General features: G+C 43.2%; 1 protein-coding gene across 2 annotated transcripts in view; it reads left to right on the top strand.

Moving 5' to 3' along the window:
* Positions 1–14,167, top strand: part of mdn1 (midasin AAA ATPase 1) — a 204,527-nt gene that overhangs the window by 123,922 nt on the left and 66,438 nt on the right. For both annotated transcript variants that reach the window (XM_038799361.1, XM_038799360.1), the window contains exons 60-66: positions 3,161–3,375; positions 5,458–5,848; positions 6,986–7,095; positions 8,482–9,187; positions 10,397–10,549; positions 10,857–11,133; positions 12,364–12,599. In XM_038799361.1, coding sequence (XP_038655289.1) covers positions 3,161–3,375; positions 5,458–5,848; positions 6,986–7,095; positions 8,482–9,187; positions 10,397–10,549; positions 10,857–11,133; positions 12,364–12,599 — 2,088 coding nt within the window. The remainder of the gene's footprint in view (positions 1–3,160; positions 3,376–5,457; positions 5,849–6,985; positions 7,096–8,481; positions 9,188–10,396; positions 10,550–10,856; positions 11,134–12,363; positions 12,600–14,167) is intronic.

Genomic DNA, 14,167 nt, shown 5'->3' with positions numbered 1-14,167 from the left:
ACTGGTTAACAATTATAATCTTTATTATTGTCATCAGTAGGCTTGCATTAACACTGCAATTAAGTTACTGTGAAAACCCCCTAATTGCGACACTCTGGCACCTGTTTGGGAGAATTCAGAATGTCCAATTTACCTAACAGCTTGTCTTTCGGGACTTGTGGGAGGAAACTGGAGCATCTGGAGGAAACCCTCGCAGACACTGAGAACATGCAGACCGGAATCCGCACAGACAGTGATTCAAACCCGGGTCCCTGGCACTGCGAAGCAACAGTGCTAACCACTATGTCGCCCAATTTTATTTCTGATGCCTATAGTTCCTCACTCCTAAAAGCTGCCTACCTGACCTTCAAAATTGCCGTCCTCAGCTTTTCTACTGCTGAAACCCTCGTACCTAACTTGTTAGCTCCCGACTTGATATTTCAAGTATGCTTTATTATTATGTTTTTAAAATTTCATTTATGGCGAACATAATAGTCGAACAGAAAACGGATGTTACATAATGCAATATCCAAAAAACACAACCAAGCCCCTCTTAACTGTTGGTGGTGACTAATTCTTTAAAGTAGGAAATGAATGGCTGCCAGCTCAAGTAGAACCCCCTCAACCAACTCCTATATTTGACCAGATGTAAAAATTCTGAGGTCACCCAACCACACCAAGGCATTGGGTGGAGTAGGAGATCTCCATTCCAGCAGAACACTCCTCCAGGCTATTAACGAGGCAATGGGGAGAACCTTCAGGGCCTTCAACCCTGGCAAGTTGGAATCCAGAAAATGGCCATCGAAGGACAAGGCTCCAGATCAATGTTAAGAATCGCTGACCTGGTGCTCAGGAAGCCGACCCAAAAGCTTACCATCTTGGTACGCGACCAAAACACGTGGGTGTGATTAGCCGCCCCAGCGAACATCGTGCACACTTGTCTTCCACTTCCAAAAAGAAACCACTCACCCTGGCCTTCGTTAGGTGAGCCCTTTGTACCACCGTGAGCTGAGTCACGTGCAGTAAGAGGTGGGGTTTACCCTGCGAAGGGCCTCGCACCACATGTGCTCATATAAAGTAGGTCCTAGTTTCCCCTTCTAATTTCCTTGCACCTCATTCAGAGGGGCTACCTCCGTTGACAGGATTTGCCCAGATATACCCGCAATGCTCTCCACACCAGATTCTGCTAGTGATGGGATCTTTTTCGACAAGGATGATTATGGAGCCAAGGGAGATGTGGGAAAAGCCTTTGGACAAAATCATGTATTGGAGATAATGAAACAAGATCTTCCATGAAAATTGAAACGTTGCAATAGCTCCTCCAAACTAACAAACTGTCCCTCCACGAATTCCACAAATTCTCGAGGCCTTGTCCATCCGATCTGAACGCTGCTTCTAACTCGACAGAAGGGAAGCAAGGCCATTGTCAAAACCCTTGAACTAAGAGCTCGCCTCCATTTGTCCCCAGATGGAGCTTGGCTCCCGAATCATCTCCAGCACCTTCTCAACGTTGACTGCCCAATAGTAAAAGAACACGTTCGTTCCCGCACGCGCGCTTGTTCGTTCCCGCACGCGCGCTTGTTCGTTCCCGCACGCGCGCTTGTTCGTTCCCGCACGCGCGCTTGTTCGTTCCCGCACGCGCGCTTGTTCGTTCCCGCACGCGCGCTTGTTCGTTCCCGCACGCGCGCTTGTTCGTTCCCGCACGCGCGCTTGTTCGTTCCCGCACGCGCGCTTGTTCGTTCCCGCACGCGCGCTTGTTCGTTCCCGCACGCGCGCTTGTTCGTTCCCTCACGCTCTCCTAATCTACTCACCCTAGCAAACAAAGATTTAGGGTGACACTGGAAAAGAAATAAAAACCTTGGGAGGATAGTCCCACTGAGGACAAACTAGCGTAATTCAATCTGTGGAGCCATGACCAATCATAAACTATCTGGATACCCAGATCAGGAAAATATTCACTCCTCGCCAGGGTATGTACCCCGACAGCTTCATTATTTCATCCATAGAGGAGACTGGATCCATAATCTACAGAAGCATGCCAACCTTTAACGAAGCCTGTCTGGTCGCTCGCAATCACTTCCGGGACGCTGCTCCTGGAAACACCGTAGTTAGTCATTTGCATCAACGTTCAAATGTGTCTGTGATCCACAAACCATTGGGTCCTTGACCTTTTTCAAAGTAAGATATGGATGCCTGTGAGTATGCCAGGCAAGGAACTTGTGACAGGAGCTCATTAACTTTTCGCTTAACTTTTCTCCTCCCCAAGCTGCCCTGCCCCGCCCCCAGAAAACTGTGCTCTAGACACGCGCATGCACACGTGGACTCTCTCGGATGCACACACCGACTTTCCCGCAGGTAGCATCGTTGCTTCATAGTGCCAGGGTCCCAGGCTCGATTCCCGAATTGGTCACTGTCTGTGCAGAGTCTGCATGTTCTCCGTGTCTGCGCGAGTTTCCTCCAAGTGCTTTGGTTTCCACCCACAGTCCATAGGTGAATTGGACTTTCTGAATTCTCCGTGTACCTGAACAGGTGCAGGAATGTGGCGACTAGACTTTTGCCAGTAAGTTTGCAGTGTTAATGTAAGCCTACTTGTGACAATAAAGATTATTATTATTAATAAATATGTCCACTGTTGATGGCGTTAGCTGGATCACTAACTTCTTTTAACATCCGATGGGCAACCCATCAGAGTGGGGGGCTTTATTTCCTTGGTCTCCACTGTCGTCCTGCACCTCACTCCTTTCCTTTCTGTTTTTTTTCTCTACCCCCACCAAACCCTTCTCTTTGCGTGATACACGTGACAATAAACCAAATCCAAATCTACTTTTTTAAAAACCTTGTGTCTGTTTTCTATTTGCTACCTTTTTTGAAGTACCTCATAAATGTTTAAAAGTAGATCAAAAGTTGGCAATGTGATGAAGCGACAGTGTGATGAGATGTGTGGTTGTACCTGTGATTGTAAGCAACAATCTCCAAATAGTGTATGGCATAGTGGGGCCTGGGAATGGATTGCCTGGGATCTTGGCTGAAAATACCACATTGCAGAGCAAGCAAAAGAAAGGGAAAATTTAACTCTTAAACCAAAGGAACCTTTGCACGAGCAATGTAGTCAAATTGATGATTGAAACCAGTTTTTGCAAATATGCTTATTGCCCAGAGAATATTTATTTTCCTCTTACAGGGGCCTGGCATTTTGTGTCGAGATGTCCAATCGAAGTGTTTCTTTGAAATTCTGACCAACACCAATCAAAGTACTTCTGGGTCTGTCAGTGGAACTGGCGTGAGAATGGTGTCCCACGTGACTCTGGGCGAGTGGCGGGAGCGCACGCAGCAATTACAAGAAGTCAGCTTAGTGTTGTGGACCAACATGGCTGTTTGTTCCTTTGCGAATTTCAGGTATGATGTTGAAAAGGAGTCGTAATTAAATATGCCATTAATCATTTGACAGTGAGCATTCTCATTTGTGGTTTGTCCATTAGGATTTTTAAAATCTGTTTTGGGGAAAATAACTGAACTGGGATGAAATTGAATGTAAAAATGCATCCCCACGATATTGGTCAGTGAGTGTGTTATTCTTGAATGAACTCTCGATCCCAGCAATAGCATCAATAGCCAAAGCTAGTCACCTTCCTGCAGGTAAGCTGAGATGGGATGGTGGAGGAGGGGGCTACTTGTGGGTGGGGTGTTGGGGAAAATCCACCTCCTGGAACATTCACCCAGGGCTTTAAAAGAAGGCAGAATCCAGCCGCCTGCTTTGTGAATGTCGTAGGGATACTATCTAGTGTTTGAATGGTTTGCATTGTTGCTGCTGACACTATATTTGAGCTTGGGTAAATTTTAAATTTAAGCAGGCCTGATTATTATCCTGATTTATAATCTGAAATTGGCAGCAAAGGAAAGGTCCCAATAATGGAGGTGTTGGAAAATTCCAGCTATAACATGCCATTGGAGCGTGAAGGGAGAAACTAAGGAGTAAACTTGTTTGGTACTGGTTGGGAAAATTTTAATGTGATTGTGAGCTCTGATCTTTTTCATTGTATTGCATTAGGGGGTTACTGTGAATTGTAAATCACCAGGGGGTTCAAGTCTAAAATTCCAGGTACAGTCGTACATGATTTGCTTTTTAAAAACTGCTTTGCTGTTTCTCAGCTATCAGATGGGTCTGAGTTAATGAACCGTGTGAGTTCTGTCTTTTTAATGCTTTATTAAATGGCGAGAAGGGCCCAGGAGACACTGAAATAAAGTTCCCAGAATTGTTGGCTTTCTTATGAGTTGATGTTGATTTGCACTAAGCCTGTGGGTTAGGATTTTGCTCTTTTATTAATGGAGAATGTCTTTGGGGGTACTGAACAGCTGCTGCTCACTTCTAATAAACTGAGTGCTATAGATGTAGTCATTCAATTGACCCTCCAGTCCCTTTTGCTCCTGTCCCCATGACTGTCACCAACTAGGTAGAATTCTACATGTGAAGCTGCTCTTTTTTTTTCGTTCTTGGAGAATTGTTAAGGAGTTTCATGGTGCATATTTTTAAATGTGTGCATTTTGGTGCAGCAATGATGAGATGTGACTGCTGGAACGGTTTCTCCACTCCCACCAAGTAATGATCCCATGTCCTACTGCAATTAAGAAGTCTTGCAACACCAGGTTAAAGTCCAATAGGTTTGTTTCAAATCACTAGCTTTTGAAGCACAGCTAACCTGTTGAACATTAACCTGGTATTGTAAGACTTCTTACTGTGCCCACCCCAGTCTAACACCGGCATCGCCACATCATCTACTGCAATTAGTTGGGAGACCAAGTTATTTCCATTCGCAATGACAGTATGGATATTAAGTTGTATAGTGGGTTAGTACACTGTTCCTGGAACTTAGTTCCAGGTTGAATGAAACGCAGTGAAAGTGTCATAAATTACTACGGAACTTATTTTGGAATGCAGGATGTGAAGAGGATTGCTCGCTGATGCGATGTAGGCTGAATGTTTTTTTTATCTGTTTAATTTCTAATCGGACAATAAAGGGCAGCACGGTAGCACAGTGGTTAGCACAGATCCTGGGCTCCAGGATCCCAGGTTCGATTCCCGGCTTGGGTCACTGTCTGTGCAGAGTCTGCACGTTCTCTGTGTGTCTGCATGGGTTTCCTCCCACTGTCCAAAGATGTGCAGGTTAGGTGGATTGGCCATGCTAAATTGCCTTTCGTGTCCAAAAAGTTTAAGTGGGGTTACTGGGTTATGGGGATAGGGTGGAGGTGTGGGTGGGGTGCTCTTTCCAAGGGCAGGTGCAGACGCAATGGGCTGAATGGCTTCCTGAACTGTAAATTCTATGGTGGTAATGGTTACTTCTCCTAAAGACATTCTGTGACACAGTTGTTGAATTCATAATGCTAAAGTCAAAGTTTTAAAGACCAAATAATGTAGTTTCAAATGGAATTTGTAAGTTCTGGGAGAAACAAAAATAAAACTTGCCGATTTGGTGTTTACAGATTCACAGACTCCAGATTGCAGTGCACATTGCTACTTAAGCAGCTCCATGCAATCAAGGATCTTTTGCCAAGTGAACTTCAGGAGGAATATTTACAGACGTGTGACCAACTTGCCATTGACAAAAACAGCATTGCCAGTCATAGTATTCAGAGTTTGCTGAACAATCTTGCAGAGCAGGAAGTACTGCCCGAAGATGTTGTTTCACTTCTTGTGACCTGCGTACGGAAGTTTGTGGGTAAAGAAAAGGATTTTAGGAGCCTTTCAGCTCAGGCCCAGAGTGGCTGTCTATGGGTGAATCTGGGATTGGTACAGATTCAGATTTGGACGCCACAGACCAAGTTTGATCCTGCCGTCAAAAAGCTGTACAGATTGAATTACGTCAAGGAGGAGGTCAGTCATATTGCTTTCTGTTTTGTAATTATTAAGCTAACTCAAAACATGTTCAGTGATGTTGATATTTTTGATGTGGAGATGCCGGCAATGGACTGGGGTGAGCACAGTAAGAAGTCTTATAACCATGTTAAAGTCCCAACAGATTTGTTTGGAGTCACTAGCTTTCGAAGCACAGCTCCATCAGGTGACTCGCCTGATGAAGGAGCTGCGCTCCGAAAGCGAGTGACACCAAACAAACTTGTTGGACTTAACCTGGTGGTGCTATTTTTCATATGCATCTCGAAGCATCATTAGACTTGCTATCAACGCCACCATTTGTGATGACGCAATACTAGCATTTGCCCCCAGTTGCTCAAACTCAAATCATGATGCTCCAGTCTGCTGGTGCTTTGTCTCATTAGCCTGCTCCAGATGCAAGTTTACCATTTTGATCTTTTGGGTTTAGTCAATGATGGACCAATTATGGAACAAACTTTGTACATTAATTAAAAATCGACCCTGGTGTTTTGAATGTTCCACTTGCCCATGATAGCTGCTTCCCTTAAAAGGAGAGTTTGTTTGACTGCAAAAGTAGTATGTGAGATGAGCTTTGATGCCAAAGCACCTTGCCCATGGCTGAAACCTTGGAAATATTCATCTGCATACAGGTCAAAATGGCATGTTGAAGCAATTATGGTGCAACTCCCCTTATAATCTCTGCTCACTGTAACTTTGCTTGATCCACCTGAATTTGCTGCACATTGGTGCTGCGTAAAAAGTCATCATCTCTGTCCTGTATTCCGAGGATGCCATGCGTTCAGAGATGGGGTTTTTTAGGCGACTTGATAAACTGCGGCCCCACCTCTTCACAGATCCCACCGTATTATTTGCAAATGCAAAGTCCTCCCAGTCAACACCGGCATTAGTTGTTTATCTCAAGCTGTTTGATGTGTGTCCAAAATAACCTAAATGTTCTTAACTTGCATGAATAACTCCAGTGGATATTACCGGTTCATTGAACTACTTAACTCTGTGGTTGAATAGCTTGTTAAATCAGATAGTTGTAGCTTTCCATGTTTGTTTGAGACACTTCGATCTGTCACAGTTGCTCGATATTGTTGCTGTTGCCTGCTCAGTTTTGTTTCTTCTTCTTAGTTGCAACAACTGCAGTGCGAATGGAAGAGCCGCAACCTGTCTGAACAGTTATTGACCGGTCACGAATTAATACAGGATGGAGAGAACAGACATTGCCATCCCCGAATTAGGTGCCTAATTATATACACCGTCTTTTCGCCGATCAGTATTGCATGGATAATCCTTCTTTCCTGATCCTCTGGGCTCCACACTGTTCCCAGTCAAGCAGGCTGACCTGAGTTGCTGTATCAGGTTGCCTGTGGGTATAGCCGAGCAAGTTAAGTGACAGACCCAGTGATCCATCGTCAGTAAGGATGTGCCTGGCTGTGTCGTGGCTGTGTGAGATTAAGAACTATTTAACTTGTGGTTGAGAGAGTTTGCTGTCAATGATTTTTTTTTTTAAACTGTGGAAACTGACTTGAGTAACTTTAAATATAATGGGTGTCTGTATATGCATAAATCAATTCATTGCATAAATGTTTAGAATGTTCCTCCGTTGAAATTTTTTTCTACAACATTTTTTATGAAGAGCAATGATGTTGAGGAAGTGGAACTTATTTGCAGCACATATACTTGGAAGCATTGAGTTCGGACCAATGCTAGGGTTTATGGACTGTTAATTGCAGCTGAAATCTTCCAGCTGAACATAAATCGATGTCCTCCTTCCCTGTGAAGGATATTATAAGTTCATAAACTAAAGGAGCAGAATTAGGCCTTTCGGTCCATTTGAGTCTGCTCTGCCATTCTATCATGGCTCATACGTTCCTCATCTGCTATCTACAATGTTAGACCAAGAGCTGGATATTGCTGAGCCACTCACCCGTAAACTGCTTTCCTGCACTAGTGATTTTATTGGAACATCGCGGTAAGGTTGAAAGTGAGAGTATACCAGAAAACCAAAATGGTATTTGGGTGATAAGCAAACTTGGGTTTGAATGCCTATAAGAGGAATGTAATACCTAAAGCTAAAAAGAAAATGCTGGAAAATCTCAGCAGGTCTGGCAGCATTTGTAGTGAGAAAAAAAGCTAATGCTTCGAGTCCAGATGACCCTTTATCAAAAAAAAAGGTATTCTGGACTCAAGGTTATTTCTTTTCTTTCCCTACTGGTGCTGCCAGACTTGCTGAGATTTTCCAGCATTTTCTTTTTAGTTTCAGATTCCAGCATCCGCAATAATTTTCTTTTATCCAATGTAATACCTAAAGTTGACTATTTTAAGGTTCTTGGTTGGATTAAAAGAGATGATTTCGACATTGCTGTTCATAGCATTATTGGCTGATTTCTAAGAGACCCGTTGCTGGGACATGAGAGGTCACCTAAACAGGAATTCTCTTTTTGTTGGCCATGGCAGGTACAAAAGGTCACGTGAATCTTTTGAGGAGCTTGTAATACACAACAATATTGTGTTGCTCTGCGCATTCAAACGAGACATCAACATTATTCTGCTGTGTCCCACTTAAAATACTTTTTTTTTAAACTTGAAATAAATCAAATTAATTTTTGTTTTCCATACCCTAGGTTTTTACAACAAAGGATCAGCCACCTGAAGGAGAAAATTGCAGTGCTGTCCAGAAAACAGGCACACCGTCCCTATGTACCTCAATATGATTGTCTCTACCAAGATATCCACCACTACGTGAACAGTATTGCGCAGAAGTCAAAAGTCAAATCTCTCCTCTCCCATCTGCTGCTGCTCCTACAGGCGAAGCGACCAAAAGCGCGTCAGAGTGTCCAGGTCATACTTGATGAAGAGGCAGCTTGGCAGGAATCCCAGCACCAGTTCAGGAGGCGAATTGCAGAAGAGTACTGTCAATATCCTGATGTCATTGAGCCCCTGCTTGCTGCCATTTTGCAGATGCAACATGGCATGAGACTTCTGGCATCAGAGGTTCACCTATCATTAAATAATAAGCTTGTTAAACAGACTGACCTCACGAGGCTTGTCACTTGCCTTTTGGCCTTCCCTTCCATCAGTTTCTCATTCCCAACTTATCTTGCCCAGGCAGATGAATTATGTTCAAAGACCTCCATAGAGACACTCAAAGGTCTTAACCAGTTCTTGTGCAAGACCTCATCAGATGAAAAGTCTCGAGCTAAGGAACAACAGTTCCTCCCAACGCAAGAACAGCTCCTGGTGAATGCTCTGCTGTATCTGCGTTGCCATGTACTTTCGCTGGGTGAACTGGATCAGGCGTCATTGCAACTTCTCCGACACATCTGTCAAGTAATTAGAATTTGATGTTCTGATTCCTTAATATGCAAACATAGAATTCTAGTGTGTGTGTGTGTGTGTATATGTGTGTGTGTGTGTGTGTGTGTGTGTGTGTGTGTGTGTGTGTGTGTGTGTGTGTGTGTGTGTGTATATATATTGTCTGCCAAACATCAGGTTTAACCAAATCTGCAAATCTTTTCTGCCTTTCACCTCTTTCCTCCTCCTCCTCTTCCTCCTCCTCCTCCTCCTCTCCTCCCCCCCCCCCCCCCCCCCCCCCCCCCCCCCCAAAACTATTTTCCTTAGCAGTGACTTGTATACCAACAGCAATCCTCTGGTACTTCATCCATTTACCTGTTGCATGTGTGCACATCTGTAGTAAACACTAATGGGCATCAAGTTGCACTCAAAGTCTCACCAAGGTCTACATACTGTTTCAGCCATAATCATTTGGTAATAATTAGTGGAAATTTTAATTGGTTTCCCATCTCTTCGGCAGCCAGATACTGTCGGATTTCTCTTTTTTTTGGTAACTGTAAGTTCAAAGCTTTTCACATCAGATTTAATTCTTGAAGTTTTGCAACTTTGACCTGCAAATTTAAACTTGACATGTCTTTAATTTTTAGATAGAGGGGCATTTCTGGTAGGGTTTGGGTTTGAGCCATTTAGTCTCTGCTCTGAGTGTTGACAGGGGTGCTAAATTTGACAAGATTTCCCAAACCTTTTTTGCTGGATACAGTGTAAGCCATTATGGTTCTTCACTAACAATCCGGAGATGGAGACAAGATCCCACCAACAACAAATTGTGCAGTCAAATTTAATAAGTCTGATTTCAAAAGCCAATCATTAAAACTCAACAGCCTTTGAGGTCAATGATAGAAAATGTTCCCTTCTAGATAATAAGTCTACAATTTGAAATTTTTTTTTTAGACTCAACCCAATTTTAGCTGCCATGAACACCCAATTCTCCATTTGCCAAGTAAAGGTGCAAAAGCATGAAATTAAACTTAAGCCATGGGATTGTTATGGAAAATTATATTATTGCTGTTGCAGTCAAAGCTTTTGAGATGGATTAAGATATGTCATTTGGGACAAAATAGACCAAGTCTAAAATGTCTCCCAGCTAATCAACGCAAAGGTGGGGTAGTGTATTTGTGGGGTTGGCAGATAACAGAACAAAATTTTATAAAACTACATTTTTTTTGTTCATGCCTTTTATTATAGGCAATGGTAAATGCCTGGGGTGAGCAGGAAGAATGTAGGAGAGTGAAAGAGGAGCAGGAAGCCAGCCTGTACAAGTACAAGAGCAAACATCATGCATCGGGTCTGTCTGAGGAGGAAAATGAATTCAAACAGAATTTCCCACAATATGCCAAGGTAATATGGAATATCATTTCCTTCAATGTTTGTTCTGACTTTTAATGAAGGGACTATTATGTACACTTGTGATTCTGCATTTGCTTTAAATTGTTCAAAAGCTCAGTTTACTTTTCATGCACTGAATCATTTGTTTCAAGGCACTTTTTTAAAGGAGTTGGTGAGTTCTAAAGTGCATTGTCATGAAATAATTAAAAATTGTGTGAAACAAACTTCGAAAAGGCTCTTTTTAAATTTAGTTTGGTAAAATAAGCACAGCTGAACCATTGCAACACTGTATATTGGACATTTATTTTGCTTTTTTCAGGACTTTTCTGACATCACATCCCAGCCCAGTCTTGAACAAGAAGAGATGGACACTGAAGTTGAGAGCACGGTGGCTAAAACGGCTGATGCTGCCCCGATGTCGCAGAGTTCAATTCAAATTGTCATGAATATTCACCAGCAAATGTATTTGGGATTTGCACAGACTGCATGGTATTGCCAGACTGCACCAGCGCATCAGTGCAGTGACTACCTTAGTGCCTTTGTGTCCTCTTACCAGATCGCGGCCTTGCTAAATACACAATTCTATTCTCTAATTGGTGAGTGTGCCACAATCATTTGCTTTTTTCATTATTTGTAGCGATGTGGGTATCATTCCCAAAGCCAATATTTGTTGCCCATCTCGAACTGGTATCATGTTGCCAGACTGGGTATGGACAACCGATTTCCTTCCCCTATAGTATGGATCTTCCGTGACAATCTATAGTTTTGTGGTAACCATTACGGAGATTTGTTTTCAATTCCGTATTTTGTGTTCAAATTATCTTTAACTTCCACCTGTTGTCATGGTGGGATTTGAACCAGTACCCCCAGAGCAATAGCCTGACTCTCTGGATTGTTAGTCCTGTGTCACATTATCTCCATCTTGCAGTGGATTTTTACAGATAACTGTATAGACAATTTTCAAGCCAGTAAAAAGGGAAAGGGCTGTGATGCTAAAGCAGTCTGATGCTGGGTGAACGATGCAGTCGGAATTCGGGTGAAACTCCAGGCACCTAACCTGAATCAGACTACTGCATAACTGATTAGATGTCTCATTTGACTTGACTTAACATGGTTTTGAGGAAGATACAGGAGAAAAGAGGAGCAGGAAATTAAAGTGTTATTCTAACTCCATAATTTTAGCAGGCTGGATGGATAAGCATATCTTTCCCATTTTACATTTGGAACTCCAGTTCATCTATTAAACATGCTTTAAAATCTTCCTTGGTTACGAGAGCCAGCACTCCTGTTGGAGTGACATTGAGGCGGCTGCCCCCTCAGCATTGCTTAATTGTTGATGTGCGCCTCCCCAGTTAGAAAGTTGAGAGATTAGTCTGCACTCGACCATATGATGCAGGCTGGCAGGCCATTACTACATTTGAGGGGCTGAGCAATAGGTACAGAGTTAAACTGAGATTCCTGCTGTGATTAAGAGGGTATAGACGATCCCATGACATAATTCCCAGAAGAGCAAGAGTTGATCTCGGTTTCTTGGCCAACATCCATAAGTGATTTGGAGCTGAGGTTCACAAGCACAGTAGCTAAATTTGCTGATGATGCACAGTTAGTGATGGTCTCTAAGGATATAAATATTCTGGGATAATATTTGTCATTATTTCTTCCCAAAATTAACTGTAAAGGGACATAATTAAAAAGTAAACATGGGCAATAGTGTGAAAATTGTGAAGTTGAACTATGTATTACAATTGTGCTTATTTTGTTACTAGCCCAATCAATGGTTAATTATGTTATTAATTTAAGTGTAATATTTGTTTACCTTGGGTTAGATGCTTCATTGAGTGGACAACTTCATGGTGGTCAGTTATTAATCAGTGCTCTCATCCAAAACTCTGTGGGGGGAGAAGAAGCCTCTGAGCTCATCCTACCCCAGGAAGATACTTACGATTTCTACCAACATCCAAATGTTCAACAGGCTAAAATGTGTCAGCCTGTCCTGAGGAATTTCACCCATAAAGTGAAAGAATTACTATTGGACTGGCCTGACCACCCAGCTCTGCTGCAGGTAAGGAGGATCCAATTGCTGCATTCTGCACTTGACTCTTGATTCGTGCTCCATATTCACCTTGGCAGTATTGGTGTTTAACATTTTGAAGCATCTTGCCTTCAGCTCTTAAATAACATGGATCTCTGGTCCTAGATTTGTCATTTTTACCCATTCACTTTTCTCCTTGCATTAGATGGGGGATAAAACGTAGATTTTGTTTTGAAGTGGGATTAGTAAATGACAATTAGCATGGAATGGGCAAAGACAAAATTTGGGATTTTCCTCTGTACACAATGTGCCACAGTTTAGCTCTGATTATATAGTTCACCCTTTAGCACTGACCCAATAGAATGCAATAGTGTATTAAAATAAACAGTGGTCTAGTGTTTAAGCGCTAACACCTCATTTAGGATTGAAATAATCTTCAACGTAATATTGTGAAATACCTGCACTATACTTCTATATTATTCAGCGCAAAAGCTTTAGAAATTCAACCACACCAGGTTGGGCATGTCTGAATATACTTAGAATTCACTCTTTTTGAGCATAGAACATAGAACAGTACAGCACAGAACAGGCCCTTCGGCCCTCAATGTTGTGCCGAGCCATGATCACCCTACTCAAACCCATGTATCCACCCTATACCCGTAACCCAACCCCCCTCCTTAAACCTTACTTTTATTAGGACACTACGGGCAATTTAGCATGGCCAATCCACCTAACCCGCACATCTTTGGACTGTGGGAGGAAACCGGAGCACCCGGAGGAAACCCACGCAAACAGGGGGAGGACGTGCAGACTCCACACAGACAGTGACCCAGCCGGGAATCGAACCTGGGACCCTGGAGCTGTGAAGCATTAATGCTAACCACCATGCTACCCTGCTTTTCCTCAACTTGCAAATTCCATGTCACCTGGGCCTGTTGTTTTTAAGTTCAACCAATTTTATTCTCATACTGTCGGCTTGCCTCTATTTATCTTTATTTAATTGCTCCACCTTCCCCTCTTCGGCTTTATTTCCCGCTACCATAATCCAGGAGGAATTATGTATCCTCTGCACAGAATGCTGGCTGAGGTGAGGAAACTGGTGTGTAGCTCTCCAACTGCTGGCTGAGGTGAGGAAACTGGTGTGTAGCTCTCCAGCTGCATGGCTTGAGTTTTATCTGCAGATCTCAAAGTCTGGGGGGCCATGATTTTTGCTGGCAGGATGGAACCTGATCAAGCTGGCATCGCTGACTCCAAAGAGATCAAAAACAGTGAAAAGAATACTGCATCCGCCCTGATCAATGGAGCTCCCCAGTGGGCCTGGCTCTGGCAGTGCCAGGAGGCTGTGCCCCAACCACCTGGGGTCTATACTTAGTACCCTTGGTGGGTTCCCCTTGATTGTTTCATGTTTTGCAAAAGCAGTTATAAACTTTGTGTTGACGAGGGGGGAAATTCTTTGGGGGTGATTGGTGGGGGGAGGTGGGTAACGTAGTGGGGAAGCCCTCTAAGTAAATTTAAAATGATCAAAACCTAATTGCAGCAGGGGCGGGGAATGAGATCTCTCCGCCGAGGTTTTCGTTTCAGCAGTATCGCGAGATCTT

Source organism: Scyliorhinus canicula, chromosome 6 (genome assembly GCF_902713615.1).
Source record: "Scyliorhinus canicula chromosome 6, sScyCan1.1, whole genome shotgun sequence".
NCBI classification, from domain to species: Eukaryota; Metazoa; Chordata; class Chondrichthyes; order Carcharhiniformes; family Scyliorhinidae; genus Scyliorhinus; species Scyliorhinus canicula.
Note: the sequence above shows the minus strand (reverse complement) of the source record. Positions and strands in the feature narration are given on the sequence as shown.